Raw genomic sequence first — 12,341 nt, forward strand, 5'->3', positions numbered from 1 at the left:
GTTGTAATGTGACAAAATATGGAAAAGTTCAAGGGGTATGAATACTTTTGCAAACCACTGTATGTATTAGCTCAGCGCTACACATTCTCCTCTTGTCACTGAGGTCCTCCATCTACATGACAGAGATGGGAACACAAAAATGACTCAGCCTGTAACTGAAAATATGGATGGAGGACAACAGAGCTGCTTCATGGAAGAAGAACCTCAGCTTAGCCTGTTAGCTTTAGCGTTATCTCCTCTCATCACTGAGGTCCTCCATCCACATGACAGAGATGGGAACACAAAAATGACTCAGCCTGCAACTGAAAATATGGATGGAGGACCTCAGTTTAGCTTGTTTGTCACGCTAGCGCCGAGCTAATACATATATAGCAATATAGCGTTGGTGCTAAAGCTAACATGCTAAGCTGATGTTCTTCTTCCATGAAGCAGCTCTGTTGTCCTCCATCTATATTTTCAGTTACAGGCTGAGTCATTTCTACCTTCTCCTCTCTGTCAACGCTCTCTGGTTTCGTTTAAAAGAGTCGATCATCAGATATTGTCCAAGATTAACCTTCAGGGTGGATATAGCTCGCCCACACCAAGGACCTATCCACGTCATCATTTACCCAGAATGCTTTGTGTGTAAATAAAATGGCTCTGTCCATTTTAAAATATATTTTAAAAAAATTACTAAACTAAACAGTCTACAGTATTTATACAGTCTTTATTTTACAGTTAAAATATATGTTTATCAAATAATGTCTAATGTTACAACTAATCATGGATCCCTTTAATCTCTTATTATTTATTTCATTCATTGTCTCATTATTTTTTAACCCTGTTTATTACAGAACTGTGTAAAGCTGTGAGACAGAAGTGAGTGGACTGCCTCTCACCTGTTGGAGGCTGCTGGCTGCTGATGTTGGGTTTGGAGTCCAGTGGCAGATAGGGGGGCTTGGTGTCCTGTCCTGGAGAAAGGTAGGGAGGTATGGAGCTACCGGGGGTCATGGGTGGGGTAGGATTCCCTCCCATTGGTGAGCTGGGATATCCGGGCATCACTCCACCTCGACCTGGCTGAGTAACGGGAACGAGGTTTTAGAACCAAATGTTTTAGAAAAGATTTTTCTTTTTACAAGAATCAAGCTGGGCTTGTTGGTTTAACGGGGGAATGAAGTGAGTGTTTACAGGACTTACCCCGTTCACTGCAGCCTGTGTGAAAGCATTATATCCTCCTGATGCACCCGACGGCAGAATGCCCTGACCATTGAAAGGCTCTGACTGAAGAAGAAACATGATACTCAGTGAACTATTTGTCTTTATAAGTCTTCAAATTCTCATCTTTCAAAGAATGCTAGGCTTTTATTTAATAATGTTTTTTAAATGTTTATAAAGACAGCAGTTCATACTGGTCTTTGTTGTGTGAGCCAGTGGATCTGGGTACCTTATAATACTGTGGAGGATTAGGCTGGCCGGCACCAGCAGGAAACTGTGTTGGATTGTGAGATCCAGAAGTGTACTGTCCCACGTGGGGCATCCGGCTGGAAGGGTAAGAGGGCGACGGTGCACATCTCTGCTGTGGGCCAGCGGGGTATTGCAGAGGCTGGTTAGAGAACCCAGACATCCCCCCGGAACCATACTGCTGGCCTGGAAAACCCTGAAAAAGAGACTGTCAAACTATAGACAAAATCTGAATACTTCTTTCCTCCACTGCAGAAAAAAACTACATCAGTGCAGAAGGGATATCTGCTATTCTTATTTTGACAAGAGTTGCTGCTTCTGTTGTTACCAACCTCTGAATGAAAGGGCCGTTTGAGGCCTTGCTGTCCTCCTGGATATCCTCCGTGCTGAGGCATCCTTTGACTCTGTGTAGGATGAGATGCATACAAGCCTCCAGTGGAAGGTGGCGGTCCAGGCCTGGAGGGAACCATACCCCCGGGGTTCATCCCCTGGGGGCCCCGGGGCCCCGAATGGGACAGAAACTGAGTGCCGTAGGAAGAGGCTCCACTCATCTGGAAGAAAGACAGGAGAGGTAAAGACTCAGTCCACAGTTGTTTTCCACAGCCTGATTAGCAGTGCTGGGCATCAGCGCGCAAAAGCGCAAATCTGCTAATTGTGGACCAAAATATTTAATTTGCTCTTTAGCGGTCTTACTAATTCTTATAATTCATAAGTAGATTTGCGCTTTCTAAAATTAAAATGCATTACCGCTAAAAACTAATTATCTACCAATCATCATTATCTTGAACAGTGGAGGGTATGGCTGTCATGAATCACAACACACGTGATCTATCCAACAGCACCCCTCCCAGCTAAACACACTTAATGGAAACGTATACATACTTGCTGACAGTTGCTTTGGGTCAGGGTTCTCATTTCCCACAATGCTTTGTGTCTGCTTACATAGTAGGAAGGCAATGTTTAGAACTCCCTCTCCCAGCTAAAACAGTAAACGTTTGTAATCCATGCTAAAATTGTGTATGTATTGATTTATTTTACTTTAAAATCGGAGCTCCTTTTTAAAAAAAAAATTTAAATGCTGGTGCTCAATACTTGACGTAATTGGTCGAAGCAATCCGCCAACGGGGTTAGACAGACATCTAGTGGTCAACTGGAACAAATACATGGAAAATTTAATTTCCCGTCACAAATCAAATCCGTCATGTACCCAGAATGCATCGCTTCAGTCTTCCAATAAACAGTTTTAAAATTACTTTATTGATGCTTCTTTAATGAAAAATCTACAACAAACAAAAGAAAAAGACAAAGAAGCAGCCGAACTAGCAATCTTCAACAACTTTTTAAAGAAGCAGCTGAAATACCAATCCTCAACAACTTTTTAATTTTTACACCAGAAGCCAAAGGTCTGTTTCAGGAAAACACATCCCCAGCAATCGGTGCTTGTAGGATTAAGCTGTACAAGGGTTCATACACCGCTAGTTGGCAGAGTTGTACATATATTGTATATCAATATTTGCCAGCTGGTAAGTGCCAAATTGAGTTTGCGCTTTAAAATTAGCTTCCGCTAGTTTTTCTATGGCATAAGCGTTTTTGAAGTTGTGGACCTAAATATTTTCATAAGCGCTTTAGAAATTGCGGAGCTAATTTTTGGGTTAGCGCTGCCCACCACTGCTGATTAGTGCAGACCACCGAGTCAGGTCGGAAAGTTTACAGGCTTTTAATCATCTTTTCACCCACAAACACAACAACACACAAACACACACACATTAGGACTTGTCTTTGTTACCCAAAAGGAATACTGGACCTGACAAGGTATGTGTTTCTACAAGAAACAAAGTAACAAAAACAAGTACACACACAATGTGATGTCACTTATGCTCTGAATGTGTATAATTTTTGATCAATCACAGTGGTGAAGCTGCTAAATTAGTGTAGAAAATCAGACAGAAGTTTTACAAAAATCTGAAATGAGCATCTGTATTATGTATAAAATAATCTGACCTGTCATCAGATGAGTCTTATAAATTACTTGGGTTGAAAACAAGGTCTTTAATAGGAACAAACTGACAATATTTTCAATCAAAGAACAAGAACCATAAGTCTACTTTAAAGGAGGGGTATTGTGTAAAATCGACTGAGGGTTGTATCGTGTTATAACGTCATTCCCTCATCAAAAACACACCCAGAGTGCTGCTTTGACTCATTCATGCATTGAGAAATCCTTGAATCTCCTGTGGTAGCTATGTGGAGCTGCCTTAACGCTTGCTGGTACAAAGCTCCGCCCATCTGTACAAAGCTCCTCCCTGAAGCTCAGTCTGCAGCTGAGCTCCTGATCCATAGAGCACCCCTCACCTAAAGCATTGTTGTGAAGACGTGCTGAGAAGTGGGAGTCTCAGAAACGGTAGGAGGTTCTTAAAGAGACAAAGGCCAATTTCAAGGTGTTTAGATAGGCTTTGATGCAAAGTCAAATTTATTTTTGATAGCATTCTCACAATAATTGAAGGTAATATGGTTACTTGATTGCGGTATAAAAATTAACTATGTTCCAGGAAAATACATAACACCCCCTATTCAACAGCATGAAACAAATAGTTTCAAATAGTGGGACATGTGATGAGACATGATAAATATTTAGCTGAGAAAAGATGGACAGATAGAAGATCCTTTTAGGTGGCAGCATCTGTTCTGTGTCGAGGGCTTTTCCTTTATGTAACTTAGGTAAAAGTAACAAATACATGCTGTGTTACAACTTTTGTTTCAGCTGTAAACAGCTTTCCTTCCCAGATTTGATGATAGTTTCTGAGCCTCTATGATGACTCATTATGGAGATTTGTAGTTTGAATAATGGCCTGAGAGGGCAGCATCAAATTATGCAACGTCTCTGCTGTTAATAAGAAGCATGTGTCATGAATCTGGGTAAACAGCAGGGAAGCAGCTTCCTGCAGCTAAACAGCACAACTACAAACCAGGGCCAGGAAACAAGATGTGGGGAAACTCTCTAAGACTTTAGACGTGTGTGTGTGTGTTTTCCTCTGAGACTCATACCTGGCCGTAGCTCAGCTCCTGGTTCTGCTTCTCCTGGATTGCTGCCACAGTTGCGGTGGCCGTGGCAGTTGCTGTGGCAGCGGCGACGGCGGCGGCGGCAGCCTGGGTGAAGTCTGAAGGGGGGCGAACGCCAAGACCAGCACCTCCACTGTTACCAGAGTAACTGCGGGGAGAGTGGGCAGCAAACTTAGTCAACTGAATGCATGAGAGTGCATGAGTGTGCAAGGTGTCGTCACGATGGTGAGTCACAGTGGTGGGTGACAGCAGCCGTGCTGACATATGCTGCTGCAGAACCCCTCAGCAACAACATGAAACACAAAGAAATGTTCAAAAGTCATTCAGCTTTTTTCAGCATATCTTTCTATAAGAGCAGCAAAGTGTCTCTTAAATGGCTCCAGTTGTTGCTAAGTACTCTTGTGTTGTTTGATAGAGTTAAAAAATGTCAAACACTTGCTCTAGTAAATTAATCTGGTATGTTACAATAAGTACTGACACCTGAAGAGGACCTTTTTTATATCAAACTGCTTTTACAGCCTCACATAAAAAGACCTGTCGTATTTGTTGAAACTGTTTCTAATGTCTGAAAATGAGACAAACGATTAAAATTATTTAAACAATTCTCTAATACTGTCCCATTTTAATTTGTCTACTGAGTAAAGTCACAAGGTCTTTGTGGCATGACCAGGTGTAATTCAACACTCCAGTTCAATACTTGGTAAAAAAAAATCTCTGAATCAAATATTTTATTTATGTAAATTATATTCCAAAGAAACTGACTATATAACTATTTTTCAGGGAAAATCTAATTTTTTATTTTTAAATAGTGGTAACGCTTTCTTTTACGGTACACTTATTACCATTTAATTGCAAGGTAACAAAAATGTAATTAAATGTAATTACTACCTTATTACCATGTAATTACGTGGTAATTATGGTAAAAAAAAGAAAAACTACTGTTAGTAAAACTACCTTTATTGGGTAACTACAATCAAATTACTATTCAATAGTAACTCAACACTATATTTATAACCAAAAGAATGCAACTAAATTTTGGGGTTAGTGGTTAATTGCAATAAAATATAACTTTAAAACTGTCCAAATTACCTACTACTTATTTAGGTGTTACATAGTGAATTGTAATACGTTACCAGGTAAGTGCTACATTACTGCAGACAATTAATTGCATAGTAAAATTGTGCCCTAATTACCACGTAATTACATGGTAATAAGGTAGTAATTACATTTAATTACATTTTTTCGTTACCTTGTTCGTTACATGGTAATAAGGGTACCGTAAAAGAAAGTGTTACCGAAATAGTTTTTAGTGCTTCAGTCCATATTTTTAAACATTAAACCAGAAATGTAACCTACAACTTGTCTGCTGCTCCAGTAAGGCACTGGAGCAGCAGACAAGTCGGAGCTCCACTGCTCAGAAACTACACTGACATTACATTATTTGATATGCAACACTGTTTTTAGGAGTTGTCCTTGGTAAATAAACTTAAAGTACTACCTTTCAGGAGCTGAAAACCTTCTCATTGATGATGAAAAATCTTTTCTGTTTGTGAATTTTTCAGATGGCAGGTTCACTCTCATTCACTTGAAATGTTTCTCTGTTCTTGCAGTAACAAATGGAATTAAACTGATATAATTTGCCCTAATGGATCCACAAAGAGAGAGGGAAAAAAACCAGGAAAACGTCTGGGAGAAAATGGATCATAGAAAACCAAATTAAAGCTGACAGCACTGACAAGCTCACGGAAAGATGTTGCTAAAAGAATTAATGACAACTTAGTGTTGTTCTCCAGAGAATATGTAAAAAAAAAGTCTTGCAATTTGAAATCAAAAACACGCCGAGAGAAAACCAACTGATTAAAAGAAATAAATGAACTGTACTTACTGTATATAGAGACTTTGTAGTCAATCAAGCTGCTCATTTAATACACAATCTGCGTTTTCATTTACACACACCCATATATCCTAGTATTTGCATCAAACAGAGGACTTTGTATTGACTTCCATTCATTTTTGTAACTGTATTTATGCCTAACCCAGACATTTTTCCTAAAATTAACCATTGCTGGTCTAAATCTAACCCTAACCTGAACCAAAACCTAATTCAAACCATACCTCTAAACCCAACTAGTAAGGCACAGCAGAGCTGCAAACAAAGTGAGGACAAATGGTCCTCACTCTGTAGTCAAAACAAGTACACACAGACACACACACACACTCATTCATACAGCCTTTACAACATCTCTACAGAGCTAATCAGAATAAATTATTCAACAGAGCCTAATCAGAGGTTTAGATCAGAGAGCCACCTTGAGGGCCTCAAAAGAACAACAGGTTTTAACTTTGGGCCACAGAGGGCCGCGGGACCGCATTGATTTTGAATAAGGTGCAATACACTTTCTCACCACTAGTAGTGGTAGTGCGCCACTCAGATGTTTAACAACTATTTTTGATACATAGAAGAAAATCTTATAAACCTGCCCATAATGGAAGCTTATTTAAAATTAAAAGTAGAAGGCGAAAATGATTTTTTCGCCTTCGATTTTTTCATTTGCACTTTATCAAATTTATTTTTACAGGTTTTTTTATTTGGAACATTTACATTAAATATTTTTGAATGTATTTATTTTATGATCACAATTTTATTTATTGAATTGTCTATTTTTATTATTTATGTTAAAAAAATTATTTGTGTTGATAAGCCTGAGTGGTCCGTTGATTGTTGTATTTGTTCAAATAATTGTTATCGGCTGGTTACAATATAAAAAAAATGTTTGTCATAATCATGTCTTGTGATTATTTGACAGGAGTTTTACTTTTAAACTGTAAGAGTATTTTATTTAGTTATAACGCAAATACAATATAAATTAAACCAAGATTTAGAATAATTATCATTTTGATCCGTATGGTAAAGTGTGACTGGGCCTCATGCCACTTTATGTTCAACAAATTGGGCCCGAGGTCAAAAAGGTTAAGAACCCCTGGTTTAGATCGCATTCAGACACTGATGGGACACATCAAAGACAATGTGGTGTTCAGTGTTTTGCTCAGGGGCACTTCAACATGCGAATGCCAGGAATCAAACCTCTGACTCGGTCATTAGAGGATGACTGCTCATGCCACTGAAACGCTAGCTGTTTGGTCACACATTTTTTCACAGATGGAGGGCCACACTTCTCTGCAGATGGATTCTTTTGTAGACGTCTGCTCTCTCATTAAGTTTTGAACCATTTGACCATCTTCACACGTGTCTGAAGAGTCTTATAGGTGGACCTATTTTCTGATGGCCTCGGCCAACTGCTCCTGTGAGTTAAAGTTTGGACTAGGCCCTGTATCCAGAAGGGACGGACGAAACTACTCTGAGAACAAAATGAAGTGATTTTCGTGACACAACTACATCAATGAGAGCTGTTATCTCAGCTTCAGATGGATGGAGAGCCTCTAAATATGCTGTTACATATTAATAACAACAGTACATTTTAATCTAATGGAAAAGCATTTAGGAAATGTTGGTATTTAATATTTTTTGTGATATGTGGAATGTTGTTGAGCAGCTGATCAGAGGCTTCATTCCCTCCCTGGTACTGACTCTGTTAATGCTCCTGCAGCCGTTTACTCTCATGCTGTGTTCAAAGTGAAATGTTTCTGATGGAAACTGTAACAGCACCATTAGGGTAGCAGCGGTTTAGGCATGACATCAATGCTTCCAGTTGCCAACAGATTAATGGAAATAATTTAGTGTGTGAAATAAATGTAGTTGTGAGAAAAGCAGCATACCTTCCTCCATAAGCCGAGGCTGGATTGTAGGCCGGGTTGGGTCTGCCGTACATGACTGGCTGGCTGTAGCCTTTAGACACAGAGTCTCCGTATGCCTGCTGGCCCAGGAACTGGGAGCCCATGCTGCCACCCATACCAGGGCTGCCACCTGGCATCATATGACCTCCAGAGCTCTCACCAGGGCCCATGGGTGCACCGAACACCTGCAGAGTAAACAGGGAGGTGCATTGATATGTATTACAGGATTGGACATCACGTGACTTATTGTGCACTGCACAGGTGCCAATGCTATGCATCAAGTCTTGATCAGGAACATCCATGGATGCTGGTAAAAATGAGAATATAGGAGGAATATAACTCTCATTTTACATTGCAGCCTTTTTTTTCCAATGAGTTTTTTCCAATGACGTGTCTCTGCACGCTGTCAACGTTTCGTTGTTGGGGGCGTGGTTAAATGGAAGGCTCCTTCACGAACCTTCTCACTGCAAAAAACTGTCCATCTTACCAGGTTTTAAAATCTTATGTCAGCCAAAACATCTTTTTGATCTTGTTTTGAGACTGATTTACCGAACAAGAACTGATTGTGTAAGAATAATAATCTTGTTTTCAGAATGTGTAAGATTATTTGTCTTGTTAGTCTAAAAATTTGACTCAAATTAAGTCAAAAATTTCTGCCAATGGAGTAAGAAATTTTTACTTGGTAAGATTCTTGAAATACTTGATTTGACTCAGTTTTTTTTCTTATTTCAAGAATCTTACCGTTAAGTTAGCCGCCAGCTAACTTAACATGAAAAGTTCTCAAGACTACTGTTGTCCAATATAGAAGTACATTTTTCATTATTTATCTTACTTGTGGTTGATTTTGCAATGTTTTTTTTTCAATGTTAAATCTCTTTTTGAAGTCAGTGTAAGCTGTCACTGCTTTAGCACCATATATATCCCCTGAATTCTTATTACAAAGGCATGAAGGAAATTCTTCTGTAGTAAATTTTGCTGCTGCAGGAGTAATGCAGAACATTTTAGATTGGTTCAAGACAATGGGCCTCATGCAAGAACCGTTCGTACGCACAGATTTGTTCTTAAATTGTGCGTACGAGTGATTTAGGAGAATTTGACATTCACCAATGTTTTCGTATTCTACAATTGTTTTCAGATACGAACAAAATTTACGTGTGGTCCAGACCTGTCGTATATTTTACGTACAGTCAGTCTGCTGTTATCCAGACGGGTTTTCCTCCCTAATAACTTTATATTTCATTAGTTTGAAGATATTTTGAGTTGAAAATAAATCACACTCCATAATTATGTTGACAATAAGTTATTCTGCTTGAATTAGAGTTATAATTTTAAAGGTAATAATTTAGACTTACAATACAAATTGTCCGTCCGGCCGGCTTATCCGCTATCAGGTGCGGCAGCGGGGCAGCAGGAGAAAGACCCCGCGCTCTCCCCAGAGACACTTTCCAGCTCGTCCTGGGGGACTCCGAGACGTTCCCAGACCAGAGGAGGTATATAATCCCTCCAGTGAGTCCTGGGTTTTCTTCAAAGTGCCAGACATATTTTTGAAAGCATTTTAAAATGCTTATTTCAAACCCACATCTGAGACCACCGCAGCGTGCGGGGGGGGGCAGCGCTGCGCTGGGGCAGCGCTGCGCTGGGGCAGCGCTGCGCTGCGGCTTCTGACTAAATGAAAATGATTTAACACAGTTGTTTATACTTTTAGCAGCTCTTTTTTATTCCACAGCTGACCTGCTAAAAATGACAGATTTTCTTYTCTGGATCTCTGACAGACGGACTTCAATCTCTGAACTCGTAAAGTTCTTCTTTTTAATTATCGCTGCCATTTTCATGAATGGACACTTCCTTGTATCTGAGGCAGGAAACATAGCCTTATATGGTGTTTTTGGGGTGGTAGTTATGCTAATCTCCCCTCCTCGTGCACGAGCAGCTGGATAGAACAGATGGAATTTACGCAGCTCATTTACGCACTTTTCCTGAAGATAGAAGCGTTTGTTGAATCTGACGTGACATGTTCGTACGAACCCTTTGTACGAACAAAAGTAAGAGAAATTTAGGATAAGAATACGAACATGTTCTTGCATGAGGCCCAATGTTTCAAATGTAAGCTACAAACTAGGGCTGCACCAATTCCAGTTTTCTTGACAATCTCCGATTTCCGATTTTTAAAAAGTCTGACCTGCCGATTCCGATTTTGGCCGATAATTTTTTTAAATAGCTGACACTGTCAGATATTATAAAGTCTCAATAAAACTTCAATGCTCAAATGTTATTTTATTCCCAATACCCTTGAAACTATCCAAACTTGTTTTAACTGGACATTAGGTAGTGCTCACAGCAGAGCAAAAGTGAATAGTGGCTGATTTTCAGAACTTTGTGGAGGGAGAGAAGCCGATCTTTTCCGCCGATCTTATCTAAGGATCGGTCAATCTATCGGCTGGCCAATTTATCAGTGCACCCCTACAACAGACATAACCCTCAACTAAAATAATATTAAACAACAGAAGAAATACAGCTGGGTTCAGGAGAACAACAGGGATCCCTTCCTTAGACTTGATCTGAAAAAAATTATTCTCACATTTCAACTTTAATCTAAACAGCTTGACTTTAATCTTAAAGTGCCTGTGACATGCCTATCCTTCAAATACAAAAAGTCAAAGAAAGCATCTTTATACTAAAGAAAATTGGCATAGCACACATGATTTTACCCATTTTGTCACATAACTGGCCTATTTTCTTTTAAATTTGGCTCAGCCTAAGTGAAACAGGAAGTGACATCAAAGGGGAGCTCTTTAATAAAATTAACTCGCTGGTCTCTGTTTATTAAAATAAAATTATTTAATTTTTAACTCTTTTTTGTCTCTCTTTGATAGTGACTAAAATAATCTAAAGAAACATCAGATTTTTCTCTACAGTCTGTGTGCTTTTGTTACAAAACTCCGTTTACATGCTGAAATTCCCCTTTGACATCACTTCCTGTTTCTTCACATGCCAATACCTCAACCATCGTTCATCTCAGTGACGTGACATTTGTTTTGCAATATGTTATCAATGTTATCTTTCCAAAAATGCATTCTTGTTTATCACAGAAATTTTATGTCACAGGGAACTTTAAAGCCCTAAAACGAAAACTGCCCTCATTATTATTATCATTATTATTTTTAATAATAAATGGTCCCCATAGGCAGTCATAAAAACACGATAATAATGAAATGGACCAGTTTCAGACATTTCATTGCCTTTAAATAAATACTTCATAAAGCTGACTGGACATTTAGGAAGAAGCTTCAAAGATGTTGAATTAAAACAAAAAATAAATCCACTGTTTACCCTCAGAGCAGAAGATGAAAAGAAATGAAAGCAGTTGAAGTTGTGTTTATGTGATGTGTGATGATGAATGAGGTGAGGGTAAATATCTTAACGTCACTATAGCTCCACATGTAACAACCCGTCGCCTTGATTTAATCCTGAGATGAATATAAATTTCTGTTGTTTCAGCACAAAACACAGGAGCAGAACAATGAGTCATGTGTTACCTGGCTGTGTGTGGGATTGGTCACGCCCCACACCGTGGTTACTACAGAGAGAGATCTCGCGTGCTGATTGGTGCCTGGTTGCCAGGAGACTGGCTCATTTAGGAAAGGGCCGTCGGTGCTGCAGAGGGAAATGAAGCTGTGTTACTAGGATGCTTCAGGAGAGGCAGAGGGAGAGCACCCAGATATCAATAACCACAAAATGTCACCGTATCACAAACTTCCTGTGAAAAGTGTTTAACACCTTGTTGCAGATAATTTACTGCTCTACGCAGGCTGACTGAGCCCAGTTAAAAGGTCACGAATGCATCGTTTACTTCAGTGAGCTAACAATTAACGTGATCATGGTTTATTCATCTGGCAGTTGAGGTTAGCCTTTGCTTCCTCTTCTAAAGCACTTCCTCACAGGAAACTACCACAACAGCACAGCTGTCAGACCACATTATTTACAGGCCCACTGAACTTCTTACCGCCATAAAACTTGTTCTTGTAATAATCTCCTCTCCTTTTTTT

The 12,341-nt window shown here is 39.4% G+C and overlaps 1 protein-coding gene across 1 annotated transcript in view; it reads right to left on the minus strand.

Annotated features, from left to right (window-relative positions):
* zmiz2 (zinc finger, MIZ-type containing 2) overlaps window positions 1-12,341 on the minus strand; it is a 69,487-nt gene that overhangs the window by 18,928 nt on the left and 38,218 nt on the right. Inside the window, exons 2-8 of the mRNA XM_014029917.1 lie at window positions 11,832-11,949; window positions 8,278-8,480; window positions 4,486-4,648; window positions 1,773-1,991; window positions 1,424-1,636; window positions 1,177-1,260; window positions 879-1,056 (exon numbers count right to left, since the gene is read on the minus strand). Coding sequence (XP_013885371.1) covers window positions 879-1,056; window positions 1,177-1,260; window positions 1,424-1,636; window positions 1,773-1,991; window positions 4,486-4,648; window positions 8,278-8,480; window positions 11,832-11,949 — 1,178 coding nt within the window. The remainder of the gene's footprint in view (window positions 1-878; window positions 1,057-1,176; window positions 1,261-1,423; window positions 1,637-1,772; window positions 1,992-4,485; window positions 4,649-8,277; window positions 8,481-11,831; window positions 11,950-12,341) is intronic.

The sequence above is a fragment of the Austrofundulus limnaeus genome, unplaced genomic scaffold (assembly GCF_001266775.1).
Source record: "Austrofundulus limnaeus strain Quisiro unplaced genomic scaffold, Austrofundulus_limnaeus-1.0 Scaffold973, whole genome shotgun sequence".
NCBI classification, from domain to species: domain Eukaryota; kingdom Metazoa; phylum Chordata; class Actinopteri; order Cyprinodontiformes; family Rivulidae; genus Austrofundulus; species Austrofundulus limnaeus.